The sequence below is a fragment of the Saimiri boliviensis genome, chromosome 4 (genome assembly GCF_048565385.1).
Source record: "Saimiri boliviensis isolate mSaiBol1 chromosome 4, mSaiBol1.pri, whole genome shotgun sequence".
In the NCBI taxonomy this organism is placed as follows: Eukaryota; Metazoa; Chordata; class Mammalia; order Primates; family Cebidae; genus Saimiri; species Saimiri boliviensis.
The window spans coordinates 130876431-130901080 of NC_133452.1; the positions used below are offsets into that span (position 1 = coordinate 130876431).

The window sequence follows — 24650 nt, forward strand, 5'->3', positions numbered from 1 at the left end:
AAATAACAGATTTCTTTACCTATGCTTGAAAACACATGAAGGAAACCTATAAGCTTATTACTAAGTGGAAGAAGCCAGTCTGGAAAAGCTCTATACTGTATAATTGCAACTACATGACACTGTGCAAAGGACAAAAATACAAAGAGTAAATAGAGCAGGGCTTCAGGAGGAGTAGGGATGAGTGAGGATGTTGAGCCTCAGGCATAGTTAGGGAAACTACTTTATATGATGCTTTTGTTACTGAAACACTGTGGACTTGTCTAGCTGCTGCCCTGGCCACACAGAATACTAATCACTGAGATGCCAAGTATTGCCAAGGAAGAAGGCTTTAATCTCTAATCAGGCACTGCATCTGATTAGATGGGAGATCAGTCTCAAATCCATCTCCCTGACTGACTAAAATTAGGGGTTTATGTAGCGAAGAAGAAATGTTACTCTGTATGGGAAAACAAGAACTCCAGACAATAAGGAAACTATCATAATGAATGCTGGCGGCTGGCATCTCATGGTCTGGATGAGATGATCTGGTGAGTTCCAGTACTTTGATAATTTTCGAGAGACCTGAGAATCCTTTCTTGAGGAAGGAACTCAGATAAAACAAATATAAATTTCAAGCTTTGAGAGCAGAAGGGTCCATTTCTATGTTTATCCAAATAACTATCTATGGAACAATTGGGTTGTTTTCATTTTAAAGGTGGATACCTAACATGACATAGTTATCAGAACCCATAGAACTGTGTAATAGAGTGAACCCTAATATAATTAAGAACCTCAGTTTACAGTATCAGTATTGTTTCATGAATTATAACAAGTGTGGCACACTAATGCAGAATGTTAATAATAGGAGATACTGAACAGAGGGCTATTTTAGGGAGGGAGGTATGTGGGAACTCCCTAACTTTCTCTGAAATTTTTTTATACAATGAAAACTGTTTTTAAAATGGTGTTGTTATATGGGACGATATGGACTTACTTTTGCTTTTCATTTGATACTTATCTGAGTTTGAGTGTATTCTCTAGTTTTCATCATTTATTTTATATTAAGATCGGAGGTATGTTATCAAAGACTCTATTAGCAACATTCTCAAGAGTCTGCTTTCTCTAAAGTATAGGTAAAGAAACGTGTTGCTTATTTGTAAGTCTTACAAGGTTATGCCTTCTTGGTTTGTGCTTGTTTTATTTGGCTTTTCTTAAATTTTTATCACGAGGCCTTAGAAATTTTGAGGAAAACAAATCCCCAAGCAATCACAGGCTGAAATGAAGTAACATACTTTCACTTTTATGCAAACATCTAATTGGTTGCAAAACACAGTCAGAGTTTCTTTCAATTTCCCATGTTCCACACAGAAAAGGTGGGTGTTCACAAAGTGAGTATTTTCTGGTTCTTTTGCTACTTAGAAATAGAAAGTTAGGGATTTCCTTTCAATTTAGTCCTATTCAGAAGACAGCCTGTAATGGCCTTCATTTCCCTGCCTCCAGACCCTATTCTCCTGCCTCATCTGGAAGACACTCTGACTTTTTTGTAGAAAGCTGAACATACTCTGCCGTAAGATTCAGCAATTGTGATCCTAACTCTTTGCTTGAAGGAGTCAAAAACTTGTGTTCACACAAACAAATGTACATAAATGTTTATAGCAGCTTTATTCATTATTGCCAAAAAATTCAAAGAAACCAAGGTATCCTTCAGTAAGTGAGTGGATAAACAAATTGTGATATATCCACACCATGAGGTTGTTATTCAGCATTAAAAAGAAATAAGCTCTCAAGCGATAAACAGACATGGAGAACACCTATGTGCATATTGTTAAGTGAAAGAAGCCAGTCTGAAAACACTATATACTGTATGATTAAAACTGTATTACATTCTGGAAGTGGTAAAAATACAGAGGCCGTAAATAGTGGTTTCCAGGAACTCAGGAGGAAGAGGATGTGGAGCAGGGGACAATTTTAGGTCAGAGAAACTAGTTCATAGGATACTTTTTACTGAAACACCAGGGGTTCACTCTAGGTCTTGCCCACAAGGGCTTCAGTCTGGGACATGCTGCTCACCACACAGAAAGCCCATCACTGAGATGACAATGAATATTGCCAAAAAGAAGGCTTTAATCTTTAATCAGGTGCTGCAGCTGAGGAATGGGAGGCCAGTGTCAAATCCATCACTATGACAGACTAAAATTAGGGGTTTAAAAATAAGGCATAAGTAAAAATTAACATCAGTATTTTTACGAGGGATCTGAGGCTAAGGTAAGTAAGATACCAGTGAAAACATAGCTAGTAAGTGATACGGCTCAGATAAAATCCAAATTCACCTCAATATTTATTTGCAATCTATCGTACTGTCACATATAATTCATCTTTATGTTTTGTGGTAAGTTCTAATGACCATTTTAAAAGTAAATCTTATCATGCTTCTACAGATAAATGAGCATAAAAAACTGTGTTTTTAATATTTTCTTCTCATCTTAATGTCATATCCTGCCCATGCTCCCATTACTGAGTTTTTCTACCCAAAGTCATTCATATTTAGTATTATTTCATGGTAATTAATCTGTAATATTATAAGAAAAGATATGACATTTGTGTCACTGAAGTCTTAGAAAAAGATGACAAATGAGTGATGTCAAAAGAGTGTTTGGATGAAGGTTTAAATGTAAATGTTCAAATATCTGTGCAAGTCCAAATGGAGACAAATCCAAAGACATTTATGCTGAGGAATCTTGAAAGCAACAAGAGAGAAATGGCATCTCATGCATAGGAGAAAATAAATTAAATGACAGTGGATTCCTCACTAAAAATCATGCAGACCAGACAGAAGAGGTACAAGATATTTTAATGACTGAAAGTAATGTTGACCTAGAATGTGTATCCAGTAAACATACTATTATAACATGAAGATTCTATTATGACAGCCTTTTTTTCTTTTCTTTCCTTTTTTTTTTATTTTTTCCTTTGTGTCTAGATGGAGTCTTGCTCCACCCAGGCTAGAAGGCAGTGGCAATATGATGGCTGACTGCAGACTGTGCCTCCTAGGCTCATGCAATCCTCACACCTCAGCCTCCTTAGTAGCTGGGATTACGGTCATGCACCACCACCCCTGGCCAATTTTTTGTATTTTTCATGGAGACAGGGTTTTGCCATGTTGCCCAGGCTGGTCTCAAACTCCTGAGTTCAGGAAATCCTTGCCTCCTGTAGTACCGGGAAGGATTGTGCCACCACGCCAGGCCATGACATTCTTAGAAGAAGAAAAATCAAGGGAATTTAATGCTAGCAAACTTATCCTAAAACAAGGACTAATAAAAGTGCTTAAATTGGAATAGAAACAATAATGGAAGAAATCTTGGACAATCAGGAAAAAGATAAACCATAGGACGAGTAAAAATACAGGTAGATACAGCAGACTTCTCTTCTTCAGTTTTCTGAAGTAATTTGACGGTTGTGGAAGAAATGACAACATTGTCAGATGTGGTTTTTGATTCAAGTAGAGAAAATTTTAAAAATATCTATTATAGATGCAGGAGTGGAAAAAGATATAAAGGAGGTAAGTTTCTACACTTCAGTCAAATTGGTAAAATGTCAGCACCAGTAGACTATGTTGTTATGTTAATAGAAACATAAATCACAAAAGCTGTACAATGAAATACACTAAAGAGTGATTGATTAAAAAATGGAATTCTAAAAATTGCTCAAGGGACATGTCAAAATACAGCAAAAGAAAACAGAGAAGCCAAAACCAATGGAAACATAAAATAAAACAAAAGGTAGACATCAGGCATAAGCGTTCACATATTAATAATTGCATTACATGTAATTTGTCTAAAAATACAAATGTCAGAGTAAAAAATAATGAATCATCTATGTGCTACCTATAAAAAACTTACTGCAGATATTACAGGAGTAGAAGGCTAAAACAGAAGAATGGAAAAAAGTAAATCATACAAACATCTGCCAAAAAAGCAGAAATGGCTATAATATCAAATAACATAAAATCACAGAGCAAAGAATATTCCAAGGGACAAACAGGAACACTACATAATGAAAGAACACATGACAACTGTTAATGTGTGTGCACCAAACAACCGAGTTACAAATAAGTAGAGCAAAAATGGTCAGAACTGGAAGGAGAAATAGACAAATACACATTAAACTTTCAGACCTCACAAACTAGCTCTAAAAAATTAAGAAAACAACTGTACAAAAACTCAGCAACATAATGAAACCCAACAAAACTATCCACCAAGGGAGTCCTCCAAGATGGCCAAATAGAAACAGCTCCAGAGTGAAACTCCCAGTGAGAGACATGCAGATGGTGAGTGATCTCTGCATCTCAAACTGAGGTACCGGGTTTATTTCAATGGGACTGGTTGGACAGCGGGCATAACCCAAAGAGGGCAACCCAAGGCAGGGCAGGGTGCTGCTCCATGCAGGAAGTGCATCTGACCGTGCATCTGACTGGAGAATAGGAGGATTCCTCCAACCCCAAAACTCCAGTTGAGATACTGTGCTTCCCCCAAAGCCTCTGCAACCCACAGTTTGGAGGACATTCACGGGGCTGAAAAACACCGCTATTTATCTGCACAGAGCTGAATAGCAACCCTGGGCAGTGTCGTATACTGTCAACACAGAACTAGGTGGATGTATGGGCTAGCCAAATGAGCCTGCAGGACAGAGCTACTGGCACACCAGAAAGAAGGGGAACTGAAAGCAGGGAGGCAGGCAATATGGCGAGGCGAGTCCCTTTCCAGCTAAGCCCAGCAAACTGATGCCCTCTCATTTGAGAGTTTTGCAGCCAGCACATCAGTTTGAACTTGACCTTGAATGACTGAGCTCTGTGGGGGAGTGGGGGAGGAAATCTGCTATCACAGAGGCAGGCCTAATCTTCCTATGTAAACAAAACACACAGGAAGCTTAAACAGCAGCCGGACTGAGTCCCTGGTAGCCCAACAGTGCCTCTACAGGCAGACAGGGAACAGACTGCCTCCTTAACCAGCATCCTGAGATCAAAGCTAGGTAAACCCACAAAGATGAGAAGAAACTAGTGCAAAAAGGATGAAACCATCTCCTCCTCCAAGGGATCACAACTTCTCGCCAGCAAGGGAACAAAGTAGGATGGAGAATTGGTTTGATGAATTGACAGAAGCAGGTTTCAGAAGATGGTTAATAACAAAATTCTCTGAGATAAAGGAACATGTTCTAACTCAATGTAAAGTAAATAAAAACCTTGAAAAAAGGTTAGACGAAATGCTAAGGAGAATAAGTAGCTTGGAGAAGAACATGAACGATTGATGGAGCTGAAAAACACAGCACAAGAATTTCATGAAGCATATACAAGTTTCAATAGCCAAAATGATCAAGCAGAAGAAAGAATAACACAGATTGAAGATCAACTCAATGAACTAAAATGAGAAGGCAAGACTAGAGAAAAAAGAGTGAAAAGAAATGATCAAAGCCGCCAAGAAATATGAGATTATGTAAAAAGTCCTAATCTTGATCAGTGTATCTGAATGCGATGAGGAGAATGAATCTAAGCTGGAAAACACTCTTCAGGGTATTATCCAGGAGAACCTTCCCAGCCTAGCAAGGCAGGCCAACATTCAAATCCAGGAAATACAGAGAACACCACAAAGACACTCCTCAAGAAGAGCAATCCCAAGCCACATAATCGTCAGATTCACAAGTGTCGAAATGAAGGAAAAAATGCTAAGGGCAGCCAGAGAGAAAGGCTAGGACACTCACAAAGGGAAGCCCATCATACATAGCAGATCTCTCAGCAGAAACCCAATAAGCCAGAAGAGAGTGGGTGCCAATATTCAACATCCTTAAAGAAAAGAACTTTTAACCCAGAATCTCATATCCAGCCAAACTAAGCTTCAAAAGTAAAGGAGAAATAAAATCCTCTATGGACAAGCAATTGCTGAGAGATTTCATCACCACCAGACCTGCCTTAAAGAGCTTCTGAAGGAGGCACTAAACATTGAAAGGAACAAGCAGTACCAGCCACTGCAAAAATACACCAAATGGTAAATACCAAAAACGCAATTAAGAAATCACATCAACTAATGGGCAAAATTTTAAAAAAAATTTTTTTAATTAAAAAAAAGTAACAAAATGGCAGGACCAAATTCACAGAAATTTATTTTAACATTAAATGTTCAAAAAGATGAGTTCATGTCCTTTGTAGGGACATGGATGAATCTGGAAACCATCATTTTCAGAAAATGGGCACAAGAATGGAAAAACCAAACAGTGACCCAAGTTCTCATTCACAGGCAATTGTTGAACAAAGAGAATTCATGGGCACAGGGAGGGAAGCATCACACACTGGGATCTTTTGGGGGGCTAAGAGAAGAACAGGAGGGGGTGGGGATGTTGGGGAGGGATAACATGGAAAGAAATGCCAGATATAGGTGACGGGGGGGTGGAGGCAGCAAACTGCCTTGACATGTATGTATCTCTACAACAGTCCTGCATGATCTGCACATGTACCGCAGAACCTAAAGTACAACAAAAAAATAAATTAATTTATTAAAAATTTTAAAAAAGAAAAAAAAATTTTTAACTATTAACCAACCAATAAGATCTAATAGACATTTACAGATCACCACATTAAACAGCAAAATACACACTATTTAAGTGTCCATGGAATATTTACCACCATAGATCATACCCTGGACCATAAAAGGAACCTGCACAAATGTGAAAGAATTGAAGTCATACAGACTGCACTCTCTGGAAGTGACAGAGCTGAACCAGAAATCAGTAACATGAAGAAAAGTGGTACAACTCCATACATATGGAAACTTGATAATATACTTTTAAATTACCCGTGGATTAAAAAAGATGTCTTAAAGAAAATTTAAAAATTTATCCTTCAGTGCCCCTGACTGGAAATAACCAGCTCAAACACCAGGAAATCACCCAAGCACCATCAAAATAGTATAGTATACACAGAAAAATCACTATTTGAAGAAACTTGAAGCGACAAGTACATGGAAATTTTCCCATAGAATGTTTAGAATATTCCATCCACAGTAGAGAAAGAATCTTATGTGGTATATTCCAGAAGGATTGCATGGTGATAATAACATCATGGGAAAAAGTTTTGAAAGTGCTCCCTTTAATCCTATTTCAGTATGTTATTAAAAAGAATTACTTTTCTTTGCCACCTGTAATAGTTCGTTCTTACATTGCCATAAGAAATTACCCAAGACTGGGTAATTTATACAGGAAAAAGGTTTAATTGACTCACAGTTCTGTATGGATGAGAAGGCCTCAGGAAACTTACAATCATGGCAGAAGGGGAAGAGGCCCATCTTATATGGCAGCTGGAGAGAGAGAATGCACCATAGGGGGAACTGTCAAACACTTATAAAACCATCAGATCTCATAGCTACTCACAAACAGCATGGGAGAAACTGCATTTATGATCTAATAACTCTGACCAGGTCCCACTGTGGACATGTGGAGATTATAGGGATTACAATTCGGGATGAGATATGAGTGGGGAAACAGAGCCAGCCTAACCATATCACTGTTATGGGATCATTGGAGTGTTGCTTTTCTTGCCACGGTTTTGTGGCTTGTAATGCCTTTCCCTGCCTTTTGCTCCAACTAGCCGGGCTCATTCCACCCACTTCACCTGGTAGGCTGTACTAGGCTCATACTACCATCCTAGATCCCACATCTGCCAAAGGTGAGTCAGGTGGTGAGAGATGTGTGAGCAAGTGAGTGTGGGGTCCAGCCAGTGCACACAGCCAGGCATAAGAGAGTTGGACAGTTCTATGTACAAGTATGAGTGCCAGCTCCCTGTGAGGCTGCAGCTGGACCAGGTGCACCACAAGCAGCTTCCATAGCTGGCACTGGGGAATGTGGTGGCACCAAGAAGCTTGGAGACCCCAGGAGCCACAGGCCAGAAAAAGGGAGTCACAACCCTGACTCGGTGAGCACCCAGATTTGAGCTCCCTGAATAGCTACAGCTCTTCTCTCCTTCTTTTTGTCCACAACATGGGGAGTAAGGGGCATGATTCAGCCTTGTTTGTGTTACAGCTCTTCAGCCTCACCATTCAGCAGATCCCCAGTTCTTCTCCTGCATTCAGAAAGAATGAGATATGCAGACAAGTGGAGGGTGAAGAGGACAAAGAGGAGTTTTTTAAAGCAATACAACAGATCAGAGACCTGCATTGGGCAGCTCCTCTCCATAGCCGGGTTGCCCCAAAAACTCTTCAGCTCTCTGCAGAGAGAGAAGGTCCTTTCTGCAGCTGATCATCCTGTCCTTTCCTCAGTTTTCACAGAGAAGAGACTCTGGTGAGGGCAGCCCCACTCTGCAGCTGAGAAGAGACCCTGGGGAAGACAACTCCTCTCTGCAGCAGGTCATCCCTCATCTCCCTGTCCTCTCTCTCTGCTCTGTCCATCCTCTGCTTAAGTCTGCCTGAGCCCAGGACTTTTACAGTCCTCAAAGGGGAGGGAATGAGCATGACCATGGAGCAAGCCCAGAAAAGGCACAAGTTCCCACTCCTGTCAACAGGACTGGCAGCTCAGGGAGCCTTCAGGTCCTCCCTGGTCAAAAGGAGGGGCCTCACAAGTGACCTGCCCCCTTCTGCCCAAGAGACTGTCTGCCTCCCACTGCCATCCATGGCACCCAGACTCCTCATGCCAAGGGGCACCCTCAGACAAGTGCCATTTGCCCTCATCCCATCTTCCCTCCACTTCCTTGTAACTGAGGTGGCAGGAGGCTGGTGTGTCAATGCTGCCCTGAGCAACCACACACCTGACCAGGCTGTGACAGCACTAGGGCTTGGCCCCAACTCCACCCTGACATCAGAGTGTGCACTTGGGAACTGGGAGCCAGGAGAGGCCAGCCAGAGGGACAGACACCCCCAGGTTTGCAGGGACAGGGGGCCTTCTTGGCCTTGAGGTCTTGGAGTGCAGAGAGGCCTGGATCCTGCTGAGGGGAGGGTGGGCCTCCCACCAGATCCATGGAGCCTGCAGGTAGCCCCTGTCACACCTTCTTGCATCCTAGGGTGGGTAGCTCCCCTCACTGGGCCCAGACCTACATCTGGGGTGGGGCTGATAGCTCTGCAAGTTCTTCCAATAGTACTCAGAGGTACCTGGGCCTTCTCTTCACCTGGAAGAGGTCGGGGAGGCACCTTGGGGAAGAGATCACTGCTCTGGCCTGGCCATGGAAGCATCAGGCTCAGAGTCCTCCTGCAGGGACACAACCCTGGGTGGCCTCAAGCAGGGTCTCCTCCTCAGATGCAGGAACTGGGTTTTCTTGGCAGGATGGAACAATGGCCTTACTGCTGGCTGGGACCCCAAAGCTGGGCCACTTTCAAGTCCTGCCTGGGGCCTCTGAATCTGGTCCCAGCTCCATGCCATCCCCACAGCTGCAGGGTGAGAACGGCAAGGCAGGAATGGTTGAGGATTCGCGCCTGGGGGAGGTTCTACCTACTGCTCAAGGCTTGGGGCAGCCCAGTCTGCTTCCTCAGGGAGTCAAGGCCCTGGGGACATGGGTCACAGGGTTTCCAGCACGTCCACTGGTCCCGCAGGCACTCCTGCCACTACGGCTTGCAACTTCCCGCTGCAACCGACCACTCCGGACAGCTGCCACTGCCGTCATCACCACCCTTTGATCCTTTTATCCTAAAAGACTAAGGTGAACCTTAGCTGGTTTTTTTAGATTACTATCATCACAATTAGTTTGTTTTTAAAAAAATTGTTTCTTCTCTTCTTTTTCTTTTCTTCCTTTATATCTTTCTTTCATGTGTTTTGTTGTTGTTGTTGTTGTTTTTGTTTTTGTTTTGTTTTGTTTTGTTTCAGAATCTCCCTCTGTCATTCAGGCTAGGATTAACCTAGCCTGAATGACAGAGGGAGATTCTGAAAAAAAAAACAAAAAGTGGCATGATCTTGGTTCACTGCAGCCTGGACCTTCCAGGTTCAAGCAATCCTCCCACCTCTCAAGTAACTGGAACTAAATTAGTTTCTAAGTAAATTACCATTTTCAGTTGACCAAATTAAATGCGATATTCTGGTTGCAATTGCACGACTTTCAAGAGTGCCGAATTATTATTGGAGTATAGAGACAGTTTGTTCTCAAATCCAGGGACAATACTGACTTTTACCTAGGAAATTTTAGACTTTTTTTGCTTTTGTTTTCTTTCGGATTTTTTTGTTTTGTTTTGTTTTGTCTTGTTTTGAGACAGAGTTTGCTCTTTTGTTGCCGAGTCTGAGTGCAATGGTAAGATCTCATCTAGCCACAATCTCTGCCTCCCAGGATCAAGTGATTCTCCTGCCTCAGCCTCCCAAGTAGCTGGGATTACAGGCTAGAATCACCATGCCAAGCTAATTTTGTATTTTTAGTAAAGATGACGTTTCTCCATGTTGGTCAGGCTGATTTCAAACTCCTGACCTAAGGTGATCTGCCCAACTCGTCCTCCCAAAGTGCTGGGAGCAGTGAGCCACTGTACCTGGCCAAAATTCTGAACATTCTGTGTTAACAGAACTGTGTTTTTTCCAAAGCAAATGAGGTACTTTTCTTCTTATATTTTGAGATGATCAAATTCACTACTTTATGAGGAGAAATCTGAAATAATAATTCTGAGCAATAGTTTATCTTTCAGAATTTCAAGACAGTGTTACCTTTAATGAGGAGACTTCTCAGGAGCTATGGGTGTCATCACATAAGATAAATGCAAATGTTGTCATTTCCACAGGAGGGTAAGGATGATGATAAGGGGAATCATTTGAAGAAACTAGAATTGCTACGCAATATCTTCCTCAAATTGTGCAATGCCAACTTTCATTAAAAGAAGTAGTCTTATTGCTATGCACATCCATAAATTATACAAATATACTTAATTTTAATACAAGGGACATTATCTTCAAAAATAGAATGTGAAGGAGCATAATATAGTGGCTGAGATTGAGGGGTATATCATTTGGTTCAATCTATAGTGAACCATTTACTAGCTTTGTATTTTGCAAAAGTTGTTTTATCTCCATTGTTTTATTCTCTCCACATGTAAGCATAAAAAGGATGTTGATTTTACTTAGCTGATATGAGAATTAAATAAAAATATGAAATATAGACAGTCCTTAGTACAATTCTGAGTACAGAGAAAAATGCTCATGTTTATTGCAACATGGTGAGAATCCTGCCCCTGGAAACACTAAGGCACATAAGGAGTGAGTGCCTATCAGAACTGTGGGAGAGTGTGGATTCATGCAGAACTTTATATGAACAGTTGTACTTTGAAGTCCATTCTGAATCTTAAATATTGCATTTATATTAACATAAAGCTAATAATTACATAAATGTAGAATTATATGTTTAAAATTATATGATTATATCAACTGATATAATGCATAGATTTTCAGTAGGGTTCTCTTCCCTGAACATTCTGTGAAGTATTGGTTAGCAAAGTCTTCTTTTAACTTCCCTTATGGTAAACAAGAGAAGCATAAGGGTAAAGGGTCATAGCCTGCATCAAATGAGGAAGTCATAATGGAAACCAGGAATGGGAGATTACACAATCTTCACATGAAATATTACTTATTTTAAAAGAGTTGTTGTATAAACAGCTGATGTTGAGTCCTTGATCGATCTCTCTCACCCCTGAATACTTTGGTTGCACAGTTGATCTTATCACATTGTTAGAGTAAGTGCTACACAAAGGCACCGTTAGACCATCCATTGCACATAGGTGCCCCGGCAAGCCCCTTGCCTGTGTGAGTTCTGAAGGTACCACTAAACTTTAAAGCAGCATTAGGAGACACACAATAAAACCCTTTTACTCAGATTATATTATTAACAAACTTTGAATTTTCTTCAACTTATTAAAGACATCCCTACCTGGAAATAGGCACAGATTAAACTCTGTAGTCAACAGCTGTCATTCTGCCATGTCATCAGATACCTGGGGCTGCTGCTCCTTGAGGTGTCCACAGCATCACAGCATTTTCCAGTACTGAAAGACACGAATCGCAGTGACTTCATTTCAACTGTGAGGCATGAAGTAATTTTCCCAAATCTACAACTTAAGATATGGTGCAATAAGAACAAGATTAAATCTCTCCTGATTTGCAAGCATGTTCACTCCATCACTTTCATTCCTAAAACACTCACGCATTCACTCCTGGAAGCCGTTCTCTTGTCAAGTGAGGAATGAATGCTCTTACAAGGCTCAAACTTGTGAACACATCACTTACCAGCACAGAGATGGTTCACAATAGTGTCCCAATTAAAGTGTTTCGCATGTAACTGCATCAAACCTTTCAAGTACTAAATTATAACAATCCTTTAGAAAGGGAAATTATGTTTCAGAAAAGGACCTTCATACAGCATCACTGAGTAGCAACTGATGATGCTATTGGTTTCAGATGCTGATTGGTTCTCCAACATGAGATTACCCAATCCAGGAACAAGTAAATCTGTAGCTGCCTCACTGTAATTTGAAGTGTGGATACAGGGGGGTTATATTTCTCCCTGAGTGAGACTTGCCTGCTACTCTGGCCCCTGGTCCTGTCCTGTTCTCCAGCATGGTGTGTCAGAGGCTCCCTGGAGGCTCCTGCATGGCAGCGCTGACAGTGACACTGATGGTGTTGAGCTCCCCACTGGCTTTGGCTGGGGATACCCTACATAAGTGCACATTGTGGGTGCTGAGCTACTACCATGGGGTGGGAAAAATAGGGAGTTTTGTTAACATTGTGCCCAGGCCATGTCCCTTAACAATTTGTGATGTTTTCTTCAGATATTGCCCATCTTTTCATTGGATCCCAAATTTCCTCCACAAAAGGAGCTCGGCTACTGGCCCTCTCCATGAGACTTGTGTAAGGGGCCACGATACAGGCCATTTCTTCTGAAATTTCCACCAAGGAAATCTTTGCATCCCATATCCTCAGGGTCTTTATAGGATTTAGAAATAAGGATGCTAAAATAAATTCCCCATACAGCACTGACCTTTATTATATGGACTTATGTCAGACAAAAGGCGGGGGTTTTTTTGAAAATTTTGTGGGAGTCAACAGAATTCAAGGAGTCTGTCCTAGATGATCCTGTGTTACATCCTCCACAGGACTTTTGGTGTTGACCCCTCTTCCTCATATGTGAGGATGTACCCGGGGGCCTCCCCAGTATCTCCTTTCTTTTCTTTCTGAACTCCAATGTTTACAAATCCTGTATCCCTGTAGTGTATGTAGGTTCTCTGACAAAAGTGATACTTAGTGCACTTACTTTCTTATGGGGAAACATCCCTGGAGCTGAAGCTGAGATCTTTAGTACTTGGAGTCACCCTACAGGTAAAGAGCATTTATGAGGTATTCTTTGGTGCCTAAAGAACTTAAGGCATCCTCTGAAAACCTGGCCCAGGTTAGTTTTTTATGAATCTTTTTTAAGCTTTCTATACTAGTCTCTCCTCCATCTCCTACATGCTCTAACTAGACATGACAAGAAGAGACTCAACTAACATAGGATAAATTATATGAAAAATTCTATTTTTGTAAGTCAAAAATGGTCAAATATCAGAAATTTCATAATGTATGGGGTTACAGAGAGAATGTGCATGTTGTTCACATGGCATAGGGCTGAAAGTCAATGAGCAAGTCCTGGGAACTCATTGGCTTACTGGGGTCTTGTCCTAAATTTCATAGGTTCACCCATCATGCCCTTAGCTTTCGTTAATTAGCCATGTCTGCTTACCTTCTCCTCTAGTTTCTCTCTATTTTTCCCTAGATATGTTGCCATCATTTCCAGAAATCTCTTAACATTGCACAGAACCTTAGCATTATGAGATCCATTGAAAGAGATAATTTTTTTTTTTTTTTTGAGACGGGGCCTGACTCCATCACCCAGGCTGTAGTGTAATTGTGTGATCTTGATCTAGGCTCACTGCAACCTCTGCCTTTAAGGCTCAAGCAATCCTCCCTCCTCAGCCCCCAGAGTAGCAAAGACTACAGGCAGGCAACCATGCCAAGCTCAGTTTTGTAGTTTTGGTAAACACCAGATTTTGCCATGTCACCCAGGTTGGCCTTAAACTCCTGGACTCAAGCAATCCTCCAGCCTTGGACTCCCAATGTTCTATGATTATAGGTGTAAGCTACCAATCCCAAGCAAAAAGAGATGAATCTTAATCACAAAAGTTTAGACTGGGCACGATGGCTCACACCTGTAATCCCAGCACTTTGGGAAGATGAGGCAGGCCGATCACGAGGTCAAGAGGTCGAGACCATTACGGCTAACATGGTGAAACCCCTTCTCTACTAAAATCACAAAAATTAGCTGAGCATGGTGGTCTGTGCCTGTAATCCCAGCTACTCAGGAGACTGAGGCAGGAGAATCACTTGAATATAGGACACAGACATTGCAGTGAGGCAAGATTGCACCACTTCACTACAGCCTGGCAACAGAGTGAGACACCATCTCAAAAAAAAAAAAAAATTCTTTTTTCTTAAATCACTGCTTATCTGTGAATTCTTCTACCAAATAGAAAGAGGAGAAAGAAGTTTGCCTGTATTTCTCACAGGGAAGAGAAGGGGGACAGTGTGACATTAAAATGAAAAGATGCTGGAGCTTGAGCCCCTTCTTGCTCTCCAGGATCTCCACAGTGATCAGTTCCCAGACCACTGGTTTGTTCATGTAAATCACACTTACTTTTCTCAGTGGCAACTATTGACTAAGCTCCCCTCTAGGTTCAAGTCATTCTATTTGATTAAAACACAGAGGATCCCTACTCTCAAGGAAGTTAAACAACAGAAGACAAGCAGACAATAACCCAATAAGCATTTAACAAAGAAGAAAATGTTAGAAAAAAGACATCACATTTGTGAAAAAGAGAGAAATGGATTCACCCAACTTCAGTTCATATGTTTCGGGAGCTCTACCTGAGCTCATTTTCATTTTCATTCATTTTGCACTTATTCATTTTAAAAGTTCTGTATGTCTATCATGGCATGTGTCGAAGAACACAAGGAAGTATTAAGTCACTCCTTCTGAGGTTTCAGGAGCCAGTTAGGCTAGGGTTGCCAAATAAAATACAGGTTCCTGGCTAAATGTGAATTTCAGATACACAACCATACTTTATTGGCAATCATGATTTCACTGGGCATCCTCTGGTTTTATTTGCCAAATCTGTCAACCCGAAGTGGGACTTATGACCATGCTTACAGGGCTAACCATGTAAGATACAGTGACAGCAACTTCACACGTCTATTTTTTAACTTTATCTCTGTAAAGAAAGTGCTTAGATAATTTAAGAATAGAAAGATACACACTGTTTGATCCAGGGTGCACTCCTCTCTGCCATCATATCTAAAGGGCAAAGGGAGTTTTGTGAGGAAGGTCTTACTCAAAGTCTGAGGACCTGCTCAATTTTTGTAAACTGTCTGTATGAGAATGTCATTTTCTTGGTTTCTCCCTTTCTGTGGGGACTTGACTCCAAAAGGAGAGTTCTACCTCTGGCCAAGGCTGGTAATTTGAATCCTACTAATGTTGTTGGGATTGGGAGACTGGAATAAACAAGTTAGCTGGGAAATTAAACAAGAATAAAATAGCTGCGGTTGTGATTCATTACGACAGATAATTAGTGGACCAGTGGCAGAGAAAGAAGATGATACGAAAGATAAATGATATGATTTGGTGACTGATTGGTAAGGCAAGGAAATCAATAAATCTTGGTCCTCAACAAGTTCATTTTCTGGAAAGAGTACTGTATTGGGATCAGAATTCTATAAATCATTCGTTTTATGTAGGACCAAGATTTTCAATGGATATTTTTCCATTTAATCCTCAGCTGCTCCATAACTTATAGTGGCTTGTTCAACACAGAGTTTTTCAGACGGTCACACCCATTGTTCTTACCCAGGCATAGTTCACCACCCCTTCCCTCCGTCCCATCACCCTTGGGGAACGTGTGGCAATGTTTGGTTGTTACAACAGGGGTTACGTCTGATATTTAATGAGTAGAACCAGGGACACTTCTAGAGAACCTGCCGTGTTCACAACAGCCTCTGTCACCAACAAAGAATTATCTGGTCCAAAATGTCAACAGTTCTGAGGCTGAGCGCACTGGTTCACACTGGGGTCTTCCTGAAAATCCTACACTCACATCTTCTATACACTCACCGCCCCATTCAGTTCTTTGTGGTTTATTTTTGCTTGTTTCATTACAAAAAAACTAGACAGTTCCATAAATTCAATCACTTTCTTGTTGAATCCATTTAGTCAATGCAAGTTCAATACCTTCATATTTATTTTTTGCCTTATGCAGTATTTTTCGCCATTTTCATGAGTTATTGGTCCTCACAGTCTCTATTTTCACAACTTGCCCCCTTCTAAGTCACAAACAGCGATGCTGCTGCAATTACTTTTCGCTAAGATGCCTCAGATTTCCGTAGTGATTCCACATTTGATATTATTCAGTGTAAGGCTCCTTGTTGGCACAAGGCCGTCACTAAGGAAGTGCTCACAGGGTGAACGCGGTGGGGCTGTTGAAGGAACGGGTGAAGCTTGTGGGATGAGAGAAGGGGCGGAGAGTGTGTCTGGGCGGAGGCTCCCAGGAGGAGGCGGCGCGGGCTGCGGGGCGGGGCGGATCCTCCTCCAGCTCCTGCTCGGAGGTCTCCGGAACAGGCTGGAGGCAGGAGGGGCCCAAAGACTTGGGATCAGAGGCGGTTTTCCCTCCCGGCCCCCCAGCCCCCGTCCGCCTCAGGAAGACGGAGGATGAGCCCCGGGGCTGCGCGTGGTGGGAGTTGAGGGTGGGGCCGGTCAGGGTTCCCAGAGCCCGCACTGCGCCCCCCGCCCCGGCCCCCGGGAGCCCTGATGACAGCCTCGCTGTCGGTGTCTTTCCCGGGGGCCGCCCCCGTGACCGGATCGTTCGTGTACACACAGGACGTTTCCTGAGGCAGTTTAAGCCTGAGCGTCGTTTCTTCAACAGGACGGAGCGGGTGCGGTACCTGGACAGAGAAATCTATAACCAGGAGGAGCACGTGCGCTTCGACAGCGACGTGGGGGAGTTCCGGGCGGTGACGGAGCTGGGGCGGCCTATCGCGGAGCACTTCAACAGCCAGAAGGACCACATGGAGGAGACGCGGGCCACGGTGGACACTGTGTGCAGGCACAACCGCGGGACTGGTGAGAGCATCACAGGGCAGCGGGGAGGTGAGCGCGGCGGGCCGGGGCCTCCCTGCGAGCTGCCAATCAGAGAGAGAGAGACACTGACAGAGAGACTGAGAGAGAGAGACTCAGAGAGAGAGAGAGAGAGAGCGAAAGAGAGAGAGAGAGAGAGAGAGCGCAATCTGTGAGCACTTAGAGTCCTCTCCATCCTGAGCAGGGAGCTCCGAGGACACAGGTGTGTGTAGAGTGTGGATTTGTGTGTGAGGCTGTTGTGGGAGGGGAGGCAGGAGGGGGCTTCTTCCTGTCCTGGAGGCCTCTGTGGGGAGGTGACATGGGAGGTGGCTGCAGGGGCTGGAGAGGGAGGAGACCTGGATTGTCCCGGGTCCTTAGAGACGCAGGAAGTGTGAGGTGTGTGTGGCTGGGTGAGGGTTTAGGGGAGGAGAGCTGAGGGTGTGGGAGGTTTGGGATAGTGCGAAGAGGCCAGTTCCAGACTGTCCCTGCACACACCCTTCATGCAGCCTCTGAAATCAAAGTGTGTGGTGTTTGTTTGCAAAAGCATCAGATTAATTTCTAGGTGAACTGAGGAGACGACTGAGGCACCTCTGAAGCTTTTTTAGGTCTAAATTCCTTGCTATGTTCTTTTGTTTTCTTAGTGTGTATTTTTACATAGTTGAAATGACTGTGAAACTAACTTTAAGTTTTAAGACACTGTTACTATTTAATTATAATGCTAATAGTTTTCTAGTAGTTATATATTATTCTTTTATATATAATAGTTTTGACTCAACTCACTTCACTTTCCCCTTTGTTGACCTTTATTATGACATTCACCAAAAAGTGAAAATGTATGTTTCTGATTAATTTTTAATTTATACTTTTTTGATTTGTAATGCTTTTGAGTTATTTTGACTTCTTTATTAGCCAGTTATAATTTCTGCTCTAAGAATTCACTATTGTATTTGGTAGATAATGAACAATGATCTTTTGTCTGTTACCTCTAGAACTTAGTATTTTTCTCAGTGATTTTGTGGGTTCTTTGTACGGTAAGATTATTACCATTTTACTGACATTAGATTTCACATTTTCTCGTTTATGGGTTGTATGTTGATTTTGAAATTTCTTTTCCATGTTAAGAATTTGAACATTTTTATTTAATAAAATACATGGCAAAATTTTTATTAATGATTTACTATCCATCTTAAATCTACCATTTTGTCATATTGTCTCCAGGTTTCTGTGGGAAGAGATGGGCAAGGGCAGACCTGTGTTACTTATAGTTAAATGATTACAAGCTTGCTTTGCCTTTTATACACTGAGATTTGTGCCACGGATCAAATCGAAACTATGGTGTGGTAAAATAAAAGCAGAAATCAAGTGTGAACAGGAGGTCTATGGTAAAGGCCACCTGAGAGCGCCCTACAACCGCAGAACACTGAGGTGTGACAGGCTGCAGAGCAGAAAAGAAAAACTGCTTTGGTCCCAGGACTCTTCCCAACCTAGAGTTTGTGTGAGGACCTCAAAAGACTCTGGGAAGGAAATACAACCCCTGCTCATAAGACTTGGGATTGTCTTTGTAGATGGGACCTGGTAAGGCCAGAAGGTCTTGCAGGGCAGAGACACCAGAACGCCACAGGCTCCGCCTGTGTTCTCAGAATATGGAGCAATTCCGATTGCTCTGTGTCCACAATGCTCGAGAGATAAAAGCTCCTTGATGCATGTGTGTGGTCAGACCTTATGGTGCCTTATCCCCTGCACCTCTCTTGCCAAAACACCAGGATAGACAGTGGGTGGTAAAGTCACAGTGTCCTTAGTTAGCATTTCTTAGGAAAACCGAGTTTGCTATTGAATGCTGCAGACACTTGCTCTTCCCATAGCTATCTTCCTCCTCAACTCCCTCCCACAGCCTGCAAGATTAACGAGATACTTTACCCAATAAAAGCCTTTGGAGCCCAGAGCCCAGAGCTCCATGCCAAAGCCGATCACCCCAGGAGAGTGTGTTGGACCGCTGGACCCATGCTGTCAAATTCTATTCTTGTGTCTTTGTCTTTATTCCTTTTCTCACTGCCTCAGCACGGCCAGGAGACGGGGCACCGAGGTACAGGGTTGGGCTGGTTCCCAACAGGTTTCTCCTTCCTTCTTTAAAGAAAAATTGTATTTATTGAGAGTCTGCGAGTGTTAGGGATTTTCCTAGGCATAAGAACGCCAAGTAATGAGTCCCAGACCCTGACTTGATCCAAATGTCATGCTGGAAAGAAAATTCACTTTACAATGATAGGTCTAATGATAGTTATGCTTATTTTGCATTGGCCATGCATTGATCGGCTAAATGTGTATAGAAGAACTTTCAAAACTGAAATGACTTTTCTTAATCCTTCTGTTTTAAGACTCATGTTTTTCTAGGAAATTAAAGATTTAGAGAATCAGTTCTGTCTGTTTCACTTTCCCAGGGGCAGAACCATTTCTGTAGTGTTCTAAGGTGTGAGTGCATGGTGGTAGGATTCCTAAAACTTCATACTCAGTTTCCTCATGTAACTTACTCTATCCCTTTATCTATCCTCATTGCTTTAAATCATATTTTTCTCTCCAGCTGTACAAGGATGATAAATAGGTGCCAAGTGGAGCACCCAAGTGTGGTGAGCCCTCTCATAATGGAATGGCGTGACAACCTTTCTGACCTCATAAATTGAAGGCTATCTTCAGTTATTCTTTTATATATTTTACATGTGTTAATCCTCATATAACCCCAAGAGATAAATTAGTATCATTATTGTCCATTATATGTGAGAAAGTTGAGACACAGCAGAATCAAAAAGATCAACCAGTAAAAAGCAGACCTTGCATTTGAACTAGACAAACTGGCTCAGAAATCAGTTTTAATTAATATTAATACCATCTGTATTTTCAAAGATGTGTAAACACTTTAATAATGCATGCCAATTTTAAACTATGAAGAAACAAACACCATTTTTCACAACATCTCTCAAACCTTGTTCCCAGTATGAATATTAAAATCCAGGCTACTGACATGAGGCCACATGGCTGCTGTGCTGGAGGCCTGGTCAAGGCCAGAGCCTGGGTTTACAGAGAAGCAGACAAACAGACAAACAAGGAAACTCACTCTACCTTCCTGACTCATTCCCTCTACCTTTTTTTCTCCTAAGGTGACTGTGTATCCTGCAAAGACCCAGCCCCTGCAGCACCACAACCTCCTGGTCTGCTCTGTGAGTGGTTTCCGGGCAGCATTGAAGTCAGGTGGTTCTGGAATGGCCAGGAAGAAAAGGCTGGGGTGGTGTTCACAGGCTTGATCCACAATGGAGACTGGACTTTCCAGATGCTGGTGATGCTGGTGATGCTGGAAACAGTTCCTCAGAGTGGAGAGGTTTACATCTGCCGAGTGGAGCACCCAAGCGTAATGAGCCCTCTCACAGTGCAATGCAGTGAGCAGCTTTCTGACTTCAGCTCTCCCTGGGCTCCAGGCCCTTCCTCTGCATATGAGACTGTGTTTCTGGTGCTGTTGCTCTGAGTTGTTTGTTGAACTGAGAAGAGGAGAACTGTAGGAGCCTTCCTGACATGAGGGGAGTCCAGTCTCAGCTCTGCCTTTTATGAGCTCTGTCACTCTAGACAAAGTACGTAACCTCATTGAGTCTCAGATGTTCTTTGACTAGATGTTGAAATCTTGTGTTACATGAAGGCTATAATATTTGAATGAGTTTGATGCCTGAACTTTGTAACTGTTCCATGTGGCTTGAAACCCCTTTTTTTCTCCAGAAATGGCCAGCTATTTTAGTTTTTGCAGGGCAGCCATCTTCCCCATGTTCAAAGCTCTGAATCTCTGGGTCTCAATTAAAGACGTTCAATTCAGGGTAAAAATCACTAAATCTGGCTTCCTCTCTCAGGAGCACAGTCTGAATCTGCACAGAGCAAGCTGCTGAGTGGAGTCGGGGGCTTTGTGCTGGGCCTGCTCTTCCCTGGGGCAGGGCTGTTCATCCACTTCAGGAATCAGAAAGGTGAGGAGCCTTTGGTTGCTGACTTTCTCCATAGGCTTTTCTGGAGGAGAAAGGAGAAAATATGCTTTGCTGAGGTTAGTTCTCGGTATATGAGTGGGCCTGTATAAAGCCTTTCTTTCTCCAAATGATCTCCACTGTCCTGCAAATCCAGAAATCATAAGTGCGTGTTTACTATGTCACAGCATAATAGCTAGTGGCCTGCAGAGATAAGAGAAAGGTTAACCAGTAGGGTCCTTTGGATCGAGATCCTGGACTAAGTTAAAGAAGAGCCACTAAGGCTAATGCAGTTACACTGGATCCTGTGACAGACACTTCACGCTTCGAGGTCCCATGGTCTGTTTCTGCTCCTCTCTGCCCTGGTTGGTGTGGGTTGTGGTGTCAGAGAAATCTCAAGTGGGAGGTCTGGGTCTGAAACGTTGTGTTGGAGGACAGATTTACTTCCATATCTTTTTTTTTTATTATTGCATTTTAGGTTTTGGGGTACATGTGAAGAACATGCAAGATTGTTGCATAGGTACACACATGGCAGTGTGGTTTGCTGCCTTCCATCCCCTCACCTGTATCTGTCATTTCTCCCCATGCTATCTCTTCCCACTTCCCCACCCCCCCGACCCTCCCCCATTTCCCCCCAACGGACCCCAGTGTGTAGTGCTCCCCTCCCTATGTCCATGTGTTCTCATTGTCTTCCATGTCCTTTAAGTGTATATCTTTTCCTCTTTTTCCCAGGACACTCTGGACTTCAGCCAACAGGTATTACTTTTTAATCCTCTTTTAGAAACAGATTCAGTGTCCCTAGAAAGATGTTAGTGGTGATAAGGCATGAGACAGAAATCACAGACAAGACTTTGGATCCAAATTTCTGATCAGACAAGTTACACCAAAATTCCTCCTCTTCACTTAGAAAAGGCCTGTGCTCTGCAGGTATTGACTCAGGGAGACTTAGGAACTTGTTTTTCTTCTTCCTGCTGTGCTCTCATCTGAGTCCTTGAAAGAGGGAAAAAGAAGCTGTTAGGAGAGCCAGGTCTGAACACAACACTCTCTGTCTTTTGCAGGACTCTTGAGCTGAAGTGAAGATGACCACATTCAAGGGAGAACCTTTTGCCCCAGCTTTGCAGGATTAAAAACTTTCCCACTTGGCTCTTATTCTTCCACAAAAGAGAGCTTTCTCAGGACCTGGTTGCTATTGGTTCAGCAACTCAGCAGAAAATGACTCCCCTGTGGCTTCCTGAACTCCTGCCCTTATCCTGAAGTCCCAGCATTGATGGCAGTTCCTCATCTTCAATTTTTATGCTCCCCTTTACCTAATCCTTCCTGCCTCCCCTGCATCGGTACTCACCCTTTGCCACAAACACACTACATTATTACATTTTTCTCAGACATGGAGTTAAAATGCATCTAGTCCATCAGGCCCCAAGGAAAAATAATAAAAAGAAAAGAAAAAGGGAAGATTATTTCCCAATAGAATAATGGTTTCTATATATATGTCATAAGTATGAGGGGTAATAGATATGTTAAATAGCTTGATTTAGACATTCCACAAAATAGGTATATATCAAAACTTCATGCTCAACAACATAAATATACTATATAATTTTTACTTGTTAATTTAAAAAGTAAACCTAACATTTCAAAAGGCAATGCTGGGATTACAGGCATGAGCTACCGCACCAGGCCAACGGATAATATTTCTAATACTATCATTATTATTATGTCTGAAGACAATCTGACTTTCTAAACTTTTGTGCGTTGCTGGTGGAAGTTTATGATTATACAAATACCTGGAAATTTGGTAATTTCACAAAACTCTTAACATATGTTTGCCATAAGACCCAGCAACTTCACTCCTTAGAACCTACCTAAGAGACATAAAAACATATGTCCTCAAAAAGATTTGTGTTCACGTATTCAGAACAGACTTAGCCATAGTTGACCCGAACTGGAAACAATCCAAATATCCCTCCACTAGTAAATGGATAAACAAAATGGTACTACATACATGCAAAGCAATATCATTCAACAGTAAAAGGGAGCAAAAATAGACGTACCTGGCAAGGGAGATAGCATGAACCTGAGTGTAGTTTTCCCAAGGCAAGTTTCAACCCTTGTACTCTAGATGATGAGCGATTACTTAATGGGTTCAATACATGTGATTGGGGTGATGGATACTGTAGAAACATTGACTTCACCACTATGCAATCTATGCATGTAACAAAACTACACTTGTACCTTATAAATTTATGCAAATGAAAACAAGAAAAAAGAAATAAAAGAAACAAAATGATGATACATACTAAAAAACTGGTGGACTTCAATAATGTTAACTAAGTGAAGGAAAGTGGACACAAAAGTTTACATGTTGTATGATTTCATTTACTTCAAATATCTACAAGAGGTAAATTTATAGATGCAAATGGAGATCATTCAGTGCCCAGGGCTCAGGGTTTTGCTGGAAATTAGCTATAAATAGAGAAATGTTGGACCCCACAAATGATATAAAACTGGATTGTGATAATTGAACAAATCTATTAATTTACTAAAATCATTAAATTTTACATATAAAATCAGTGAATTTTTTAGTATGTAGTATGTAAATTATGCTTTAGTAAACGTGTTAAAATAATTCATTTTTAACAATAAGACTTTGTAAGCAAGACAAAATCCAGAAGACACAAATGAAAAAAATTTTGAAGAAAATTACTGATTTATCTGCATGAAGAAAATAACAAAATTAAAAGAAGTATATGAAGCTCAGGAAAAATTTTGATTACATAAGGCAGGCAATGGGCTAACTTTTCTATGAAAAATTGTTAGCTAAGTAATAAATGTGTTAATTGAAATGCCGTAGAAAATTGGGCAAAGGATATAGACTATCTGTTCTAATAATCAATAAATATAAATATTTGCTCAAACTCACCAATGAACAGAAAAAATCCAAATACAAACAGCAATGTAATAAACTATTTCTCTCCCCCCAAAAAACTGGCAAATTTTTAATTGTTTTAAAATCAAGGATTTAGAAAATTCTATAGGAATAGATTCTCTCATATTATTAAGATTGTGGGCAGAGAGGATCCAAGATGGCAGAATAGGAACAGCTCTGAAGTGCAGTTCCCAGTAAGAAGAAGGCAGAGGGTGAGTGAACACCACATTTCCAAATGAATTATTACTGCCCACAGACCAGGAGATTCGTGAGCTGAAAAGCGCCATGAGTTTCCAGGATGGCTGTTTCAGCTGGCGCAGCAGGTCTCTGCACAAAAACTCACACGAATCTCAGCGGTCATTTCAACTGGCACCTGGAACCCCTGGGAGACAGAGCCGCCCATTCAACTGAAAAACAGGGGCTGAAACAGGAAGCCAGGTGATCTGGCTCAGTGGGTCCCACCCCCACAAAGACCAGCAATCTGGAAGGGATGGTCCAGCTCTGTTGGGGGATGGCCATTCAACCATTACCGAGGTGGATTGCTGGTCCAGCTCTGAAAAAGATGTATAAATGAGCTAAATGCCCTAATCAAAAGACACAGACTGGCACACTGGACAAAAAGTCA

General features: G+C 41.9%; 1 protein-coding gene and 1 long non-coding RNA gene across 2 annotated transcripts; one reads left to right on the plus strand and one right to left on the minus strand.

The window, feature by feature from the left end:
- Window positions 1-6499: 6499 nt before the first annotated feature.
- On the minus strand, window positions 6500-12282 carry LOC141584347 (uncharacterized). The gene is made up of 3 exons (XR_012517346.1): window positions 12202-12282; window positions 11846-11960; window positions 6500-7322 (listed from the first exon to the last, which is right to left on the minus strand). It is a non-coding gene; the product is annotated as an uncharacterized LOC141584347 (long non-coding RNA).
- A 4082-nt stretch (window positions 12283-16364) lies between these two features.
- LOC101041960 (H-2 class II histocompatibility antigen, E-S beta chain-like) lies at window positions 16365-23577 on the plus strand. Its single transcript, XM_074397103.1, has 6 exons — window positions 16365-16409; window positions 16513-17116; window positions 20260-20535; window positions 20995-21619; window positions 21832-21855; window positions 22158-23577. The coding sequence occupies exons 1-4, from the start codon at window positions 16365-16367 to the stop codon at window positions 21210-21212; spliced, it is 1143 nt and encodes a 380-aa protein (XP_074253204.1). The 3' UTR covers window positions 21213-21619; window positions 21832-21855; window positions 22158-23577.
- The last annotated feature ends 1073 nt before the right edge of the window (window positions 23578-24650 follow it).

What these genes read in the sequence shown, in the direction of transcription:
- LOC101041960 (XM_074397103.1), top strand. Translation starts at nt 16,365, where the DNA reads ATGCCTCAGATTTCCGTAGTGATTCCACATTTGATATTATTCAGT. An exon ending in CAGGCACAACCGCGGGACTG is followed by an intron (nt 17,117 to 20,259) that starts GTGAGAGCATCA and finishes TTTTCTCCTAAG; the next exon opens with GTGACTGTGTATCCTGCAAA. An exon ending in CCCTCTCACAGTGCAATGCA is followed by an intron (nt 20,536 to 20,994) that starts GTGAGCAGCTTT and finishes TTCCTCTCTCAG; the next exon opens with GAGCACAGTCTGAATCTGCA.